This window comes from Eptatretus burgeri, chromosome 2 (genome assembly GCF_056783735.1).
Source record: "Eptatretus burgeri isolate ZD-2024b chromosome 2, Ebu_testis_v1, whole genome shotgun sequence".
Taxonomy (NCBI): Eukaryota; Metazoa; Chordata; class Myxini; order Myxiniformes; family Myxinidae; genus Eptatretus; species Eptatretus burgeri.
In genome coordinates, this window is record NC_140962.1 from 24,128,463 (window position 1) to 24,148,462 (window position 20,000).

At 46.1% G+C, this 20,000-nt stretch overlaps 1 protein-coding gene across 7 annotated transcripts in view; it reads left to right on the forward strand.

Moving 5' to 3' along the window:
* SPAG16 (sperm associated antigen 16) overlaps positions 1-20,000 on the forward strand; it is a 253,165-nt gene that overhangs the window by 41,435 nt on the left and 191,730 nt on the right. For 3 of the 7 annotated variants that reach the window (XM_085865902.1, XM_085865915.1, XM_085865962.1), the window contains exon 1: positions 2,413-2,575. The exons of 1 other annotated variant lie outside the window; for it this stretch is intronic. In XM_085865902.1, the coding sequence (XP_085722028.1) occupies positions 2,536-2,575 (40 nt within the window). In that variant the 5' untranslated portion in view covers positions 2,413-2,535. Of the gene's footprint in view, positions 1-2,410; positions 2,590-20,000 lie in introns of those variants that run through there. 3 more of the 7 variants (XR_015053718.1, XM_085865933.1, XM_085865910.1) reach the window with 2 other exon arrangements.

A 20,000-nucleotide genomic window follows, 5' to 3' on the forward strand; every position in this document is an offset into this window, starting at 1 on the left:
TGTGATAAGCATATATATATATATATATATATATATATATATATATATATATATATATATATATATATATATATATATATAAATACAACAGAAGGAATGAAATTGTTCTATACAGCGTGGCAGGGGGCCGCAAAAGAATGATAGCATAAGAAGAACTTAGCTTTCAGCATTCGGCGCGAAATGTGATGGTGGGCGGAAATGACGTCTTTCAGCGCGAAATGCGATGGTGGGTGGCAATGACGTCTTTCGGCGCTAAATGCGATGGTGGGCGGAAATGACGTCTTTCGGTGCGAAATGCGATGGTGCGCGGAAATGACGTCTTTCGGCGCAAAATGCGATGGTGGGCGGAAATGACGTCTTTCGGCGCGAAATGCGATGGTGGGCGGAAATGACGTCTTTTGGCGCGAAATGCGATGGTGGGTGGGAATGACGTCTTTCGTTCATTCGTATGTGAGAGGGGCGCGTTTGTTGTTTTTTTCCCGTCAAGCAATATATTAAATGTTTTTCACATATATAACACATTAGTTTCACAAATCTCCATTGAAATACTCGGGTATTTCCGTCAATTCTCGCTATTTCCGTCTAGGTTGCACACTGCATCTACTGGATGGCCGTCTTGAGGCACGTGGGGGGGGGGGGACAGGGGACACCGGAGACGTGGTTGATACCGTGGACATTTCAAACTCGGTGCAATTGTATACAGCGCACGCGCTGTAAAAAACCAGTGAGTGCACAATCAGGTAAATAAATACATCAACAAGAAAACCAACAAGTTTGCAATCACCGAAGTTCTGAAAAAAAAATCTGGACAGTATCTGAAGGTATATGTATATGGGGTTGGCAGGATGGCCGAGAGGTATGCACACTTGCCTCAGTGTTTCTTAGCTAGATTTACCATACGACCCACCTGTCCTGGTATTTAGTCGCCATGAGCCCGTGACCCCCTGTTATCCCTCAAAGGGTTAAAAAAAAAAAACTCAGGAATGAAGATTTTGAAAAAACACTCCCCTGGGGAAAATTCTGGGTTTATTCCAGTGGGGTTCGTTTAAAAAAAAAAAAAACTCAGGTGGGGAAAACCAGGCCAGATCCATTAGTTCTGTCCCTGACTACAAGAGTCACAAAAAGGCTGGAATCTGGGCCATTTTTATTTCATTTTTTGCACCCGTCAATTCAGAGACAAGTCATACTTAGAGAACATCGTAGCTCGCTCTCGACATCGATCAGCCTATTTCTGGCTTTACTTTTGATCACCAATTCGCTTGAGAATGCAAGTTCACATTGGTAAGTCGTTGGGAACATCACCAGGACTTGTGCAATTACTGAGCGCAGACAGCTCGCGATCCCCCAAGGAAACCCACTCTCGACCCCTTTGGGGGGGGGGGTCATGACCCACCATTTGAAAAACACTGCTCTAAGCTGTCTACTATCCAGCCTTGGTTCGAATCTCGACCCAGCTGTAAACTGTCATCCTGGTATTTCACAATCAGGGTGATTCATCAGTTTGCACAGTCTCTCGTATGGACATGAAACTGGGCGTCCAGGCTGCTGGCATTAGTTGGTGGACGTTAAAGATCCCATGGTGTCCTTTGCGAAGAGTCCCAGGCAAGTTATCGCCGGCACCCTGAAACAAATTCCAGATTCCTGCCCTAACTACTGCTGGGAGAGGGATGGCAAACCACAGAGTGTTATATTACATCGGAACGGATATATATGTGTGTGTGTGTGTGTGTGTGTGTGTGTGTGTGTGTGTGTGTGTGTGTGTGTGTGTGTGTGTGTGTGTGTGTGTGTGTGTGTGTGTGTGTGTGTGTGTACAGTATCATAGATGAAATCAACAGGACGTTGACCGAGGTGTGTATGTTACCTGTCTGCCGATGCAAGTGGCATTCACCAGCAAGTGGTTCTTCATTCTATATACACCTGTGTATATATACACCTGTGTATATATATATATATATATATATATATATATATATATATATATATATATATATATATATATATATATATATATATATATATATATATGTGTGTGTGTGTGTGTGTGTGTGTGTGTCTGCGTATGTGAAGGATAATTTCAGAATAACAACGAAAAGAAAAAAGAAATATAACCGATGATATGATGGTGATGATCTTACCCAAACTTGGAGGACACCTTCAACAATTCAAGAGCGCATAAATAGAGTGTTCAAGACGTACATGTGGATCTCTTTACAATTTCGGCAAGAGAAGTCAAAACAGAAGAAATATTAATTAATGAGGCATCAATTTATAATTATAATTGCATTTGAAATGACAATCGCAAGAAATGTAAGAGTACTGAACTGTTGATTGATAGTAAGGGAAGTTGGAGCGTGCAGACCGTTCCGGAATCATCATCATCAGCATCATCAGCAGCATCATCAGCATCAGCATCATCAGCATCATCAGCATCATCAGCATCAGCAGCATCAGCAGCGCGTGCTTGCCCGTTGAGTGGAAGGAGCTTTGCTCGCGCTCCGTCTCCATGGAAACGTGAACGTCACGCGCCGCGCAGCAATGGCGGCTTCAAGCGCAAAAGAGACTTTCTACCTGGAGCGTTTCCTTTCTCTCGTACATGGTGTCGTCAAATTTCTTCATTGATGTTAATTTCACCGATATTTTGGAATTTAATTATTACTCTATTATTGCTTTATTTCATCCTTCATCGTGCTTTGCAAAGCTAGTATAAATCTTGTTGATGTCGTTTTGATGATTTTTTTTTTCTGTTTTAATGGTAATTTTTTTTTTCTGACTAACGATGATTTGATGTCCGACCGTAACTTCGTTCTACTACTACGTTTAAGGGACAAAATATCTCATTCAGTCGCGTTCTGCCCAATGGATTGTCGAATGTCGCCCGTGCTGGTCGAACATTCTGGTTCAGTGCCAGCCGGAGGCGCTGCATCACTGAGTATGCCACTTTACACCTCCTCTCACTGGGATTGTGAGAGGATTCTTCATTGATGGACTGTAGTTGTTTGGAAAAGTGTTTCAAAAGCTCAAGCTTATTCCAGTTTTTGGGCTCACCTACTTGATTGGATTATAATTTCATGTAAATTTAATATGGAATAGGTTAAGCCGAGAAGCGAACGTAGAATTCTTCTTCCATTCGATGCTGCAATTTCCGGTTACTTCGGCCTGGATTCGGGATCAGCCATCAAATCATGTAAATCACGACTAAAAAAATTTTTTGATGATGCGGGAGATATCTTTATTATAAAATTAGGTACACTTAAAACTGCTGGAGTATTTACTCTCTAGTTTTGTGGTTAATTTTTTAGTCACAAAGGTGTGATTGGGGAAACTATAAATCAAATTAATTATTTGTGCATTTCTATAACCGTGATTTACTCTCTAGTTTTGTGGTTAATTTTTTAGTCACAAAGGTGTGATTGGGGAAACTATAAATCAAATTAATTATTTGTGCATTTCTATAACCGTGATAACACCACTGCATATGACCTCAACATTACCTTCACGACAACAACTACACCGCCGAGAACAGGATCTCATCTGAAAAAAATATATATATATATATATATATATATATATATATATATATATATATATATATATATATATATATATATATTACCTTCACAACGACAACTACACCGCCTTGAACAGGATCTCATCTAAAAAAATTAATATTACCTCAACATTATACCTCAACATTACCTTCACAACAACAACTACACCGCCTAGAACAGGATCTCATCTGAAAAAAAAAAAATCCTCAACATTACCTTCACAACGACAACTACACCACCTATAACAGGATCTCATCTAAAAAATATATATATATATATATTTATATATATATATATATATATATATATATATATATATTACCTCAACATTACCTTCACAACGACAACTACACCGCCTAGAACAGGATCTCATCTAAATAATTAATATTACCTCAACATTATACCTCAGCATTACCTTCACAACAACAACTACACTGCCTTGAACAGGATCTCATCTAAAAAAAATTAATATTACCTCAACATTACCTTCACAACGACAACTACACCGCCTAGAACAGGATCTCATCTAAAAAAATTAATATGACCTCAACATGATACCTCAACATTACCTTCAGAACAACTACACCGCCGAGTACAGGATCTCATCGAAAAAAAAATACTAGAAGCGAAAGTAGAATTCTTCTTGCATTCGCTTCTGACTTTACCTATTAGTGGGGCAACTTAGCATAACAATTGTGCATTTTGTGAGGAAAGCACCAAATTTGGCACACTAGTAGCCTATCATATTATGAACAGATTTGGATATTGGGCCATCTAAAATTCAGCCGCTGATGGCTGTGGCAGCCATTTTCCACTGCCATCAAAAATTTTGAGATGGCCCAATATCCAAATCTGTTCATAATATTAATTCAAATCTGTTCAACATTAAAACTCGATCACCTCGGTGACAAGACTGAGAGCCCCCAAAGGATGATAGGCTACTAGTGTGCCAAATTTGGTGCTTTCCTCACAAAATGCACAATTGTTATGCTATATTTCGCCAAGTTGCCCCACTACATCACTTGTTCACAACTGTACACGCAATTTCCGGTTACTTCGGCCTGGATTCGGGATCAGCGATCAAATAATGTAAATCACGATAAAAAAAAGTATTTTTTGATGATGCGGGAGATGTCTTTATTAAAATCAGTGAAGGAAATATACACCATGTCTGATATTTGGGTCTTTCATGTCTCCGACGATTCCTTTATCTCTCGGCATGCATCATTCCCCGTGCCAAAAAGCGAAAGCAAAAAAAAAGCGGAAGCAAAAAAAAACCGGAAGCAAAAGGGTCATAGCCAACGACACGGATTCCAAATTGCTAGGGTATTGTGTTGTTGTTGTTTCCTATTCTCTCATGTGCACGCGTTAAGTATGAAGCTCACTACGTTCGCTATAATCTCAACCTTTACTGACAATCCATTTGAAACGATGTAATTTTTTTATAAATGAAGGTTTTCGCTTTTAGGGTCACATTCACATTAAAACTCGATCACCTCGGTGACAAGACTGAGAGCCCCCAAAGGATGAAACTGGGCTGTGTCCCGTTGGCAAGCAGCTTGCTATCGCTTGCCGAGCACCCTGCTTGATGAAAACTTTTAAAGCGATGAAGCAAATATTCCAACGGAACGGAGTGCTCGGCACTGCTTAACGCATGGCGGTCTTCATGTAAATGGTGCTGTCGTGGTGGAGCAAATGCTGTCGTTTTCAGCTCTACTCGATCCTCTTTTAACAACAACTTCCCCCAAACGAGTATCGTGTTAGCTGTACTTACAGCAGAGGAGGAAGAGGGAAAGAAAGAGACAAGCCGGTAGGCGACATGGCTGCTCGCTCTAGATGGAAAGCTGGCCGACGCGACTAACCGATATTCTTGTACATGCTATCAATCAGTTTAGCACAATAAATATGATTATCACAGCCCTCTTAGTTTGGGCCCAGAAACCCGTCTTGTGAAATTTCAGAATGTTTCCAAAGAGACTCTAACAAATAGCAGCCCTGGTAATTCCATTTATCTATTCGCTAAAGATTTTCTTTTTTTATATGATGCTGTAAGACATTCTCCTTGGGCACAAAAAAACAGGTCCCTCAGAGGTCCAGTTTCGGAGGTATTGATTTTTTTGTACAGTCCACAATAAGTGTACGATGTACGATAAAGTATTTCAGCTGTTGCTAAGCAATGGAGGTGTGCATAGCAACCATTCCTTTTTGTGTACATGCTAGCCACATTGTACACATTTCACCCAAGTTTCATCAAAACCAGACTCTCATAGAGATATTCGCAATTAACCGTTTCTGAAATGTTCGACATGTACTCGCCCAAAACCTATCTCCTCCTACAAATATTTTTTGTTCGGGCTGCAAATTGGCATGAAGGGAGCTAGATAGATTGTGCACAGAACTATAAGCTTCGAGTTTTCGATTTTTTTTTGATTTTTTTTCGATTTTTTGACCACTTTAAAGGGCCGTTGCTATGCCATTGCTAGGGCCTGGGGTCCCATATTCGAAAGCACACGATTCCTAGAAATATTGGTCCTACCTACCAAATTTCATTGGAATCGGTTGAGTGGTTTCGCCCCTAGGCTTGACCAAAGTTTCGCGGACAGACAGACAGATGGAAATGTCCAGAATAAGGGTGCTCTAAGAGCAGCCAAAAATACAAGCCAGTAGGCGACATGGGTGGTCGCTATATAATTGCATACTAGTCATACAGTTTTTTACGGATCGGGCTGAAATTTTTTGACAAAGAGGTTGATTATAGTGCGCATAAAAGCGTGGAAGCCGATTCCTAGATCCTGGTATGAACCTACCAGTCAAGTTTCATCACAATCGGTTGACTCCTCTGGCCTCCAGAGCTGTCCATTACATACAAACAAACAAACAGACAGACATACAGACAAACGGAAAACCTGAGACGAAGGGTAGTGTCGCGACCACCCAATAAATAGGGAGTCAGAAGGAGGAACCCCCAGCCAAGCTTATCTATGGGCCCTACCGCTGTGGATTTTGGGGAGGGGTTTTACATGTTTGTAGATGTTGAAGAATTTGGATGAAAAATAGAAATCATTAAAGTATGAATTGCACATTTCAATAATATAACAGGAGTATATATGATAGGGGTTGGCCTATGCCTCTGAACATTTCATTTTGGGATGACAGGGTGGCCCAGACCGAGAGGGGCACACACTCACCTCTAAGCTGCTCAGCTGTCTAGCCTGGGTTCAAATCTCGACCCAGCTATAAACTGTCATCCTGGTTTGGGCTGACAGGGTGGCCCAGACTAAGAGGGGCAAACACTCACCTCTAAGCTGCTAAGCTGTCTAGCCTGGGTTCAAATCTCGACCCAGCTATAAACTGTCATCCTGGTTTGGGCTGACAGGGTGGCCCAGACCGAGAGGGGCACATACTCACCTCTAAGCTGCTAAGCTGTCGAGCCTGGGTTCAAATCTCGACCCAGCTATAAACTGTCATCCTGGTTTGGGCTGACAGGGTGGCCCAGACCGAGAGGGGCACACACTCACCTCTAAGCTGCTAAGCTGTCTAGCCTGGGTTGAAATCTCAACCCAGCTATAAACTGTCACCCTGGTTTGGGCTGACAGGGTGGCCCAGACCGAGAGGGGCACACACTCACCGTGAAGCTACTAAGCTGTCTAGCACGGGTTCAAATCTCGACCCAGCTATAAACTGTTATCCTGGTGTGATAGTTTCAGGCAGTGTGATTCGTCAATGTGTGTGCTGTCCCTGGGAATGGGATGGACGTTAAACCGATGTCCTGTCTGCCAGCATTTCTTGGTGGACGTTAAAGATCCCATGGTGTCTTTGTGAAGAGTAGGCGACTTATCGTTGGCACCATGGCCAACTTCCTGCCATAACTGCATCAGCGGCACAACCGTGCCCTCATCCAATGATGCCACCCCGCAGCCTTGAGCTGCATAAGGACGAAGTAGTATTGTTTGGCATCTGACTGCGGCGGCCATTTTTGCTAACAAACAAAGCACCTCTCTTAATCAATTGCTCCACTTCCCAAGGGGCAAGGCTTTGTTCACTTCCCGAGGGGAAAGGCTTTGTTCACTTCCTGAGGGGCCAGGTGACTTTTATTCAACATGGAAGGTGCAGATGTTTAAGGGTGCCAGTGGTGTAGAGTAGGGTTGGCAGATCCCAGAAACCCAATTCTTCAGTTGCGCCAGTGGTGGGTGTGGTAGGTCATGCCACCCAAATCCAAGATGGCTGTTTCGATATCTAGGCTAAAACCAATATTGTCATACATTAAGTAATACTAGGCCGATTCCAATTATCTTGGTATGCATTCTGATAGTTTTGGGTATTCCCAATCTAATGGAGAGGTTGTCATTATCATCCAAGGTCAATGTCATGAGATGAAGGTCAATATCACAGTTTTTGGTCAATTTTATGCCTGTTTGGCCTTGACCCTTTGATTCAAGGTCAAATCTGATGACATGAATGATTCCCCATACATGATTTCCTATTAGTGCCTAAAGTGCAAATACCAATCCAGTGTCATTTGACAGGGATAAGTACATTGAATGAAAAAATATAACCTTAAGGTCCACGCTCACTGATCCGATCGACCCCCAACCTGCCCCTGACCGGCCCACCCGAACTGCCCCCCCGCCCCCCCGAACATCTGGTCGGGGACAGTCGACTATGCTCGGATGCGGTCGTTGAGTTTTCAACATGATCAAAATTGTGGGGTTGGTTGGGTAGGTCTGGTGTCATTAACCCTCTCCTCTGGGCCTCTCCTCATGCCCTCTTCTCCCCCTCTCCTCATGCCCTCTCCTCCCCCTCTCCTCCTCCTCTCTTGGAGGAGAGGAGGAAAGGGAGAGGAGAGGGAGGAGGAAATGGGGGAGGAGAGGCCAGGATGAGGAGAGGCTAGGATGAGGAGAGGCCAGGATGAGGAGAGAGTTGAGGAGAGGCCAGCATGAGGAGAGGGGTTGAGGAGAGGGGATGAGGAGAGGCCAGGATGAGGAGAGGGGGAGCAGGGGAGGGGGAGGAAAGGGGTGGAGAGCAAGGAGGAAAGAGGGAGGAAAGGCTGGGATGAGGAGAGGCCAGGAGGAGAGCCTGGGGGGAGGGGAGGGGAAGAGTAAGGAGAGGGTATTGTTTGGAGAGGAGAGGGTAATTATCTGTTTCTTATCCCAAAATGTAATATTTACGTTGTTTTTTTTCATCTGATTCCGTACATAACGCTGACACCAAGCTCGGAATTAGAACGTGTATTTACAGTGTTGTATATATTCAGTGGTAACTTTATAACCGGAGGTGCTGCAGGCCTAAAAAATGAGATTTAGGTATTTGAATACATGCAGATTAACATAATGTGCTGCATTTCATGTTTCCCTGAACTTTTTTTTGCCCTTTGTGTAATAGTAGTGTATCCACTTTGTCAGCCATGCACACAAGCTCACTCGTTGGTTTGCACATCCACCGGAAGTAAAAAAGAAAAAAATAGAACACGAACTATTTAGTCAATTCTGCCAATGTATAATGGCTTTTCCGTCGATTTCCTTTTCCGAGAAACATTAGCAGTCTTTACAGTTAGTGACTATATGCTGTTGAAGGAAAATCATAGCAAAAATAATAAATAAAAAACACGAAGAATTTCCCTTTCGTCCATTTTACTTCACTGAGAAAACTTCATTATTTTGGAAACAAACGAATTTTCCGACAAGCGGAACCTCAGACTCCTTAATAATCAATCTGTGACAAATTGGAGGTGACGAAAAACGAGTTGGTACGAATCGAAAGAAGTTTTTATTTCACTTATTTATTCGACGTGATCAGAAATGAAGTGATACTGCGCGTGGAATCCTGGAGGGTTGTGAACATGGCCTTCAGTGAGGGAAAGCTTTTAACATCACATCGCCTTGCATAGTCAAATAATCAGGGGATATTAGGAGAACAAATGAACGAAAATAATAATCAAACTGGAAACCAGAATGATACCTTGCATTTTGCCTCGAGGTTGCTGCAGTTTTAATCGGTGTGTGTGTGTGTGTGTGTGTGTGTGTGTGTGTGTGTGTGTGTGTGTGTGTGTGTGTGTGTGTGTGTGTGTCAATCTTTGCGAGGGAGGGGGAGGGATGTGGACTTGGAGTTGGGAATGGGGGAGGGATGCGGACTTGGATTTGGGAGGGGTAAGGGATGCGTACTTGGAGCTACGAAAGGAGTGAGGGATGTGCACTTGGATTTGGGAGAGGGGAGGGATGCGGACTTGGAGTTGTGAGAGGGGAGGGATGCGGATTTGGAGTTGGGAGAGGGGAGGGATGCAGACGTGGAGTTGGGAGAGGAGAGGGATGCAGAGTTGGAGTTGGGACAGAGGAGGGATGCGGACTTGGAGTTGGGAGAGAGAAGGGATGCGGACTTGGAGTTGGGAAAGGAGAGGGATGTGGACTTGGAGTTGGGAGAGAGGGGGATGTGGACTTGGGAGTTGGGAGAGAGGGGGGATGTGGACTTGGGAGTTGGGAGAGAGGGGGATGCAGATGTGGAGTTGGGAGAGGAGAGGGATGTGGACTTGGAGTTGGGACAGAGGAGGGATGCGAACTTGGAGTTGGGAAAGGAGAGGGATGCGGAGTTGGAGCTCGGAGAGAGGGCGGATGCATTCTTGGAGTTGCGAGAGAGGAGTGATGCGGACCTAGAGTTGGGAAAGGAGAGGGATGCGGACCTGGAGTTGGGAAAGGAGAGGGATGCGGACTTGGAGTTGGGAGAGAGGGGGGATGAGTTCGTGGAGTTGGGAGAGAGGAGGGATGCGGACTTGGAGTTGGGAGAGGAGAGGGATGCGAACTTGGAGTTGGGAGAGGGGAGGGATGTGAACTTGGAGTTGTGAGGGTTGAGGGATGTGGACTTGAAGAAGAAAGGGGTTGAGGACTCAGTCACATTTTACATTACACAGAATTTATATGGGCCCCTGCCGTTATGCTGTCAAAGGACATTTTTGTCAAACACCCTAAATATTCCATGCTCTATTGGGAATGAATTCCCTTACAACAGCCCCCACCGGGTTATCTACTGGTCGACATAATAAAACTGAAAACATGATGATTGATTTTCAACTGCGATGTGTAGCATATAGCGCCACCTGGTGGTGGTGGAGATTATTTTAAGACATCTGTGGCGATGACTTACAATTTTGCTCTGCACTTATGCCATTGTACAAGTGCTCCACTGACCCCCGCCAGATGGAGGGAATATTACTCTTCCAGAGGGAGCGGGGTTGTTTCATGCGAGTACCATCTTGGGATTTCCTCTCTCCTGCAAGGAAGCACCATCACGTCCATCCATCAGGTTTTATTTCAAGACAGCATATATTTTATTCAGCAAATAATTCGCAGACAAAATTCAGCCGATGGGTGGGTAAATTACCAGTCGATTTAATATATACAACTGTGGTTAAACCCAGAAGAGCAAATGCTTTCGGACGTCACAGTTGCCTTAATTCAGCAATCTTAGTGAACATATACATATTGCATATACTTAGACTTGGCATTTATAGATATTGATGTAAATAATGAAAATGGTTCAGTCCATTCCAAGATATTGTTACGTTTGAGGGGGGGAGGGTATGCATTCAAAGGGTAATTAGGATGTTTAATTAGGTATGCCATGCTGTTCGAGTTTAGCAGGATCTCGATGTAATAAGTAGCAATTCAGTGGTGATAAGTTGTCCAGTAAATGTTCATTTCTTCAAGGGGGGAAATGATAATTGTCACGTAATTAGACAGGGACACGGGATAGGGTAAGTGTGTCTGCGTAAACCCCTTTTAGTAGTCCCTGGAGGCTGGCCGTGACGTCACAGGACAGGGCTGCGGATGGCTCCGCCCCGTGATCACGATTGGCGGAAGGCGACTGCGGTGGGCCAATAAAACGGCTCGATTGGGAGTGACGAGGACAGGAGGATAAAAAGGTTCTGTTCGGGGTCGAAAAAGATGAGGAAGAAGATCGGGACAAAACGATCGTGTATTTTAGGTGTGGAGGCTGTTGCGCGGGAAGCGTACTTGTTGTGCTGATTCGATCGTGTTCTTCATCGTGTCTTGGAGCTTTGCTGAGCCTCGTGCCTCACCTTGGTTGGCTCTGGGGTTCTGCTGACTCGGAGTACGGGTTCGAACGGCGGGCGGACCTGCCTCCCTCTCCTGCTCGCAATTTGGTGCCAGAACTGGTTCCCTGGCGGCTGTGAGCGGACTTGGGCCAGGACCAGGAGGTCGACAGCACCACGGTTTCTCCTGCCCCCCCCCCCTGACGAAAGCAAGGCCAGCTCGTCCGACGCTGATCCAGGGACAGTTGCGTCCACACCACGGTCCAGCCTGACCACCAGAAGTTGCTACGGTGTGTGTGTGTGTGTGTGTGTGTGTGTGTGTGTGTGTGTGTGTGTGTGTGTGTGTGTGTGTGTGTGTGTGTGTGTGTGTGTGTGTGTGTGTGTGTGTGTGTGTGTGTGTGTGTGTGTGTGTGTGTGTGTGTACTTGGCGCCTTAGAGGGTTTGAGAATTGTATATTCATTGGAATTGTCTGTGTTTTCCCCACGCCCGATCCCACACCATCCCGTCGAATCGCCCCGGATCCCTTTTCTTGCCGAGTCTTGTTATTTCTGGTTAATAATAAAAACAAATAAACATCATCAACTCAGTGAAAAGTGACGCGTGCCACCTTCCTCGTCCCGTTTGCGGTAGAGCGATTAGAACCGCCATGTTTGGGTTATAAATAAATAAACCGCCTCCATCGTTTCGGCTCATTCTACGTTGGCGGGACTGTTCAGGCCCCGTGGACGTCACATTGGTGTCAGGGTGTTGGATGTTCGAACCCCTCTAAATTATATTTGGTATCCGGAGAATATACCAAGATTAAAATGTCGCCACGAATTGGAATATAAAATTACTACAGAAAAGCGCGCGAGCGTGGGAAAATTTTTGCGGGATTTTTCAAATTTAAATTAATTGGCGGCAAACGGGACTTCTGCACCATGGCGGCTGTGCAGATGTTTGAGGAGGAAGGCCACGTGTCTGGCAGCGAGTCGGGGGAAGAAGAGAGAGACGGGGGTAGGGTTGGAACCTCCCCCATTCCGAGCGTGGACCGTGCTTCATCGCCCGTAATGGAGCCGGCAGCGCCGGAAACCGGCACGATGACGATCTGGACAATGTTGGAACGTTTAATGAGTGCAATTACAGCACAGGGGGCAAAAATGACGGCACAGGGGGCACAAATGGAAAATCAATTCGTGACACAGAGGGCAGACATGACGGCACAGGGGGCAGAGATGGCGGATCGATTGGGGGTAATGGGGGAACAGTTGGGTGCACGGATTGATTTAATGAGGGATGAATTGGGGGAAAAGATGGAGAAAATGAAAACTGAGATGCAGGAGTGTGTGGATGTTAAATTGGGAGAAATACAAAGCAAATTCGAGGATAGATTGGACGAAACAAAGGTAGAAATTACATTGGAGGGGGAAAATATACGGAAAATATCGGTAGATAAAATTGATGCAACGAACATTCGGGTTGATAAAGTGGATGAAAGCCTGGAACGTTATCGTGCCTGTGTGGATGCTCGTATGCAGCTGCAAATAGAAGAGTGGGGAGAGCTGAGGAAGCAAGGGATGAATTTGGCGGAGGAGGTAAAAGGATTGGAGGCTCGTTTGGACGAACAAGATAAAATTATGAGCCAAGATAAAGTCTTGGATAAAGGCCTGGTAGAGCCGTCTTTTGTAAGTAGAGTGTCCGGGTTGGTTGAGGAGCAGCTACAAACTCGCGACGGAGCCTTGGAGGAGGTTGTGCGGGCCCAGAAGATCCTGCGGGAAGAGGTGAATCGGTCCATTCAACGTTTGGAACAGGAGGCAAAATTGACCCATGAGACCCTCACCACAAAACATCTTTGGCCACAGTGGGCTCCGAAATTGGATACGCAGCCACAAGGGTGTTTGATCCCTGGGCTGGATTCGGACAAGGGAGAAACTGAGAAGCGGGCCACCGGAAAAGTGATCCCCCTGGTAAATTTCGACGGGTCAGGGAGCGTTGAAGCTTTTCTGACGCAATTTGAGTGCATTTCCCGACTAAACGGGTGGAATGAGCAGGAACGTACAGGAAATTTGGTGGCAACCTTGCGGGGATCAGCCGCAGATGTGTTAAACGTGATCGCGGAGGGGATGTTGACCAGCTCCCACATTTGCGAGGCGTTGAGCCGTCAGTTTGTGTTCACGGCAAACTGTGATCTGGTGCGGGCCCAGCTCCAGCACCGCAGATTAAAGCCGGGTGAGACAGTGCAGGAGCTGGCACAGGACATTTACCAATCAGTCAGGATCGCGTATCGGGACCTTACAGTGGAGGCATGGGACAGACTGGCACTCGAGAAATTTTTAGCTGCTCTTCCTGACCCTGAGGTCCGAGCGCTAGTGGAGCTACAGGATCCACCCACCGTGCACCGAGCGGCCGAGTGCGCAGCCAGGCTGGCCTCGTGGAGTCGGCCGGGTCGGGTGCCCGAGAGGCCATCGGTGACGATCCGACAGGCAGAGATTCAGGATCAGGGAGGGGGGCTGGGAGAAATTGGCATTCCCAAATGTTCCAGGAAATTTGCCAGAAACTGTTAAGTTTGATAAGGGGTAATTCGGTAGTTGGTGTGCCAAAGCGGCGGGGTCCAGCCCAGCCAATAGAGCAATTCGATTATGGCCGAGGGGGTCCGGAACCGGAAGAGACATTACACCGATACCCACGGGGGCCTTTTATGGGGAGTTGTTTCAGGTGCGGGCGAAGAGGACACATGCAACGATATTGCCGGTACCCGGCGATGGAGGGACCCTCCAATAGACTTTTAGACTCGGAGAGGGTGAATCCTCCTGCTGAACCGCCAGGTCTATCCGAGATGCCCTTTCATAGGTCGGGTCCGGAGATCACTGTCGGGGGTCGGGGAGACTAGATTGGGCTGAGCATATACGGCCATGCTCGGCTGCTGAGATTGTGGCGAAGTGCCCTCCTTTGGTGGAAAAAAATGAATTGTGGGAAAATTGGCATGGGTTTGTAAGTTCTGCTGGGTTTTAGAGTGACAATCGGGACAGTGGGTAATTGGTAACAAAGCGGGCACAAGTGGCTGTCCAATGGCTGGTGCGTGGATCGGGTGAGAAGTGCTGTGTGAGTTGTTTTAAGTTAAGAAGTGAAATGTATGGTGCACACATCGATTTTTTATTGGACATGGTGTGGTAACAGGGAAGGTCATAGTCGGCGAAGTGTTAGAAATGCAGGTGTCACATGTAAGGCCGATGGGGTGGGGGAGTCATGTGGATTTTGTGGGTGGGGATGATGTGCTTGTCCACAGGGATTGCTGAAGCTCATGGTGAGCGTGAATTGCGACCCCCTTCAAGGAGATTCACCACCTGGTGGCTAATGGTTACAGTGTCTGGAGGCAACTGGAAGAGGGTCTGGTTGGGCGACCAAGGCGGGGAGGACCTTGGCGACCCAGGAAGGCCAGAGGAGCCAGTGAGACCCCTTCCAGAGTGTTGTACGGGATTAGAGCTGATGGCTACCAGGGGGAGGGAATCAAAGGGAGCGGGGCGGAGAAACGTCCGGGTTGGATTAAAGCTTACCTGTGGGCATGGTTGCACCTGAGATGCCCCCATCATCTTGTGGTAACCCACCCCACGGCCACGACGGGATTCAGCCTGCATGGTTAAAATGAGGACCATGACCTAGAAATGTGATGATGACCATGGTGTGAGTGTTGTGAAGATGTATGAGTCCCACTCGATCCCGTACAACTTGACATGTGCAGCAAGGGCATGATGTCCGCATAATTTTGGGGCAAGCAAATTTGAAAATTGGCTCCCCAGGTAACGCTGGGTCTATTAGCATCCACTGTGGGAGGCGGTCAAGTGTAAATATCCCATGAATAGTGTCGTTAAGGCTTAGAGTAGGAATGTAAAGTATAAGTGTTGTGTTTTTGTGGAACCTTTTGTTTCCCCTCCCCAGATCACTGGAAGAGTGTTGGGCAAGAGCGATGATCCAGAAGATGGAGTGCAACTTCGCTCAGTGCTCTCATGTGATAAAATAAAAAAATAAAAAAATGAATGATTGTTTAGGTGAGGATAAGGCCATAAAGGGGTAGTACATTAAGCAGGATAGGTAAGTTAGCTGCGACTCGCTGCCCATTGCCCCTCCTACTTTATTTTGTTAGGTTAATTAGGTGTGAGTCAGTAAGTGTTAAGGCTGGTACGGTAGCGCCTGTGATATACCTTGCAGGAGCTGCGGTACCAGAGGAGGGGGCAGTGTTACGTTTGAGGGGGGGGGGTATGCATTCAAAGGGTAATTAGGATGTTTACTTAGGTATGCCATGCTGTTCGAGTATACCAGGATCTCGATGTAATAAGTAGCAATTCAGTGGTGATAAGTTGTCTAGTAAATGTTCATTTCTTCAAGGGGGAAATGATAATTGTCACGTAATTAGATAGGGACACGGGATAGGGTAAGTGTGTCTGCGTAAACCCCTTTTAGTAGTCCCTGGAGGCTGGCCGTGACGTCACAGGACAGGGCTGCGGATGGCTCCGCCCCGTGATCACGATTGGCGGAAGGCGACGGCGGTGGGCCAATAAAACGGCTCGATTGGAAGTGACGAGGACGGGAGGATAAAAAGGTTCTGTTCGGGGTCGAAAAGTGAGAGGAAGAAGATCGGGACAAAAAGATCGTGTTTTTTGGGTGTGGAGGCTGTTGCGCGGGAAGCGTACTTGTTGTTGTGCTGATTCGATCGTGTTCTTCATCGTGTCTTGGAGCCTTGCTGAGCCTCGTGCCTCACCTTGGTTAGCTCTGGGGTTCTGCTGACTCGGAGTACGGGGTCGAACGGCGGGCGGACCTGCCTCCCTCTCCTGCTCGCAATTTGGCACCAGAACTGGTTCCCTGGCGGCTGTGAGCGGACTTGGGCCAGGACCAGGAAGTCGACAGCACCACGGTTTCTCCTGCCCCCCCCCCCCCTGACGAGAGCAAGGCCAGCTCGTCCGACGCTGATCCAGGGACAGTTGCTTCCACACCACGGTCCAGCCTGACCACCAGAAGTAGCTACGTTTTGTGTGTGTGTGTGTGTGTGTGTGTGTGTGTGTGTGTGTGTGTGTGTGTGTGTGTGTGTGTGTGTGTGTGTGTGTGTGTGTGTGTGTGTGTGTGTGTGTGTGTGTGTGTGTGTGTGTGTGTGTGTGTGTGTACTTGGCGCCTTAGAGGGTTTGAGAATTGTATATTCATTGGAATTGTCTGTGTTTTCCCCACGCCCGATCCCACACCATCCCGTCAAATCGCCCCGGATCCCTTTTCTTGCCGAGTCTTGTTATTTCTGGTTAATAATAAAAACAAATAAACATCATCAACTCAGTGAAAAGTGACTCATGCCACCTTCCTCGTCCCGTTTGCGGTAGAGCGATTAGAACCGCCATGTTTGGGTTATAAATAAATAAACTGCCTCCATCGTTTCGACTCATTCTACGTTGGCGGGACTGTTCAAGTCCCGTGGACGTCACAATATATTGACCTTCAACTGCCCAGGTCCTTGGAGATTAATGCAGTACCATTTTCAACTTTGTGCAACAAGGGGTTTTCGAGGATATACAAAACCGACACACAGACTTTGGATATAAATACTGTATGTGGGATGATTGAAATGCTCTGAATGTGAACGCCTGATGATATAATCGACGACATCATAACTGAAAACCCAGAAGGGTCTCCAGTAGTTCAAGAATGTCAAAGTCAAAAGTTGTCACCAAGCAGATGAAAAGCGAAGCTGCCAACCTGTTTCCCTTAGAACAGTCAGCTTATATGCTGGCTAAAGATGCACCACTAACTGTGATTGGTGAGGTCAGATTGTATTTGGAACCCATGAGTGGAGTTGAGAGGGAGTGGGAGTGGGGGGTTGTGTCTGTCTGCTTGTGCCATCTGCCACATGGACACATTGTGTTTCACCCACTGATCACAACCAGGAAGCATCACCGTTGTTTTTAAGCAGTCATGAGTTATATAATTTGACTTTGACATTATTGCATTGCTGGAGGCCCCTCTTGGTTTGCAGTCATGATGTCGTTGTGATGTTATCATTCCGACATTTGTCCAAATCAGAGAATTTCAAGATGCAGATTATATATGTACATATACAGTACAGTATATGCTTGTTCCAGTGTGTGTGTGTGTGTGTGTGTGTGTGTGTGTGTGTGTGTGTGTGTGTGTGTGTGTGTGTGTGTGTGTGTGTGTGTGTGTGTGTGTGTGTGTGTGTAACATTCCGTTCCACCCATTGGTTGGACAGTTTTCCTGACTCCACCCACGATTTCTCTACTATGGCCACCATGTTGGTGATTTCTGCTATGCGAAGCCAAAGACATCTTGGAGCTATCATATTCACAATCACCAAGCCTTCCCTAAAAGTTTTCCCTTCATTGTAAAACTACCAAAGTGACAGTTAACTATGTGACATTCTCTCAAGCAGAGCTTAAACCCATGTCATTAGCAATTTGTCTGAGGTCATTATTTATTTTTGATGACCTGTGTGTACATGCTACAGGAAGAAGATAATTCGTTTTGGGTTGTTTATTGTCACAGATCTTTTCCGTATATCTGGTGGGATTGTGAGATGGACAGGCAACTGTGATGATGGGTAGGGAGGGGGACTTGAAGGCTTGAAGTGGGGAAGGTATTGGCATTCTCTCAAGTAGGGCTTAAACCCATGTCATATAACATCTTTGTCTGATATCATTATTTACTTTTAACAGTGTGTTTCTATGCATCAGGAATAAGATCATCGGTTTCAGGTCGTTTATTACCACATAACTTGACTGCATATCTCACAGAATTGTGAGTTGTACAGGCAACCATGATGCGCCATGATCTTCTCATGGTCACCTCTCTTTTCTGCATATTTTGTGGGATTGTGAGTTGGACTGGTGATCGTGACAGGCCATGACTTACTCATGGTCACATATCTTTTCCGCTTATCTTGTGGGACTGTGAGTTGAACAGGTGTCCATGATGGGCCTTGACCATGACCTGTAATGCCTATAAACGTTCAGAGAGGTTTGGGAGGAGGGAAAGGAGGTTTGGGAGGACGTGGGAGGAGGTTTGGGAGGAGGTGGGACAGGGTTTGGGAGGAGGTGGGAAGGGGTTTTGGAGGGGGAGGGTGTTTGGGAGGAGGTAAGCTTGGGATGAAGGAAAGAGAAGGCAGACATGTGGTGGAGTATTAATTATTATCAAAATGATTCTGCATCGAATACCAGTGAAGATGGAAACAAAATAATGTCTGAAATCCATTTTCTACTGATCATACTAAAAAATACCACCCAGAGACAAACACCACCCAGACATGTCCAGAAACAAATACCATCCGACATGTCTGGAGATGAACACCATCTGGACACATCCGGAGACAACCACTACCCGGACAAGTCCGGAGACAACCGCCACCCGGACCCGTCTGGAGAAAACCACCGCTCGGACACGTTCGGAGACAACCGCCGCCTGGACACGGCTGGATACAATGATTGCCTGGCCATGTCCGGAGATAACCACTGCCAAGAATGTCCGGGGATAACCACCGTCCAGACATGTCTGGAGATAACCACAGTTCAGACATGTCCTGAGTATCAAATAATGTGCGAATACAACTATCTGGATGTTTATAAGCATTCCAGGTGAAATGCAATAATCTCGAGAATCTCTTAACTTGAGCCGAATTTCAATTTTTTTAACTGCAGAATTGAACTTAACAGCAGTTCCGACTGCTGAAAAAAATGTGTTCATTTGTCCAATTCGCACATTGTTTCCGATCTACAACTACAACAGCAACAATCCGACCACAACAACACACACGGTAGCACTTCCTTACATACAACACACTTCTGAAACCACAAGCCGCATACTACGTGAGCACAATGTCAACATCACCCACAAACCACAATCATCCATACGAGCACAGCCATCAAAGCCGAAGGACCACGTAAACAAATTTGACAGAAATGACGTCATCTATAGCATCCCGTGTGAAGATTGTGAAACAAAATATGTGGGCCAAACGTCCAAATGCTTATCCACATGGCGAACTGAACACCAACTGAAAGGCGACAAGACAAGTTGTCCTTGGTTGCAACACACACACACACACACACACACACACACACACACACACACACACACACACACACACACACACACACACACACACACACACACACACACACACACACACACACACACACACACACACACACACACACACACACACACACACACATTCTCATGGAATCAGACAACTATTTTGGCACAGGATCATCAAGGGTAAGCCATGAGATTATCGAGCCCTGGTAATGTTGTGAAAATTCCATCAACCAACACATCGACTTGCATCCCACATACAAAGCACTAAGCAATCAATTACAATGTCAACAAATGGCTGAGTTATTCAATTGCAAGGAAGCCTTGTGATTGGCTAGGACTTGGACCAC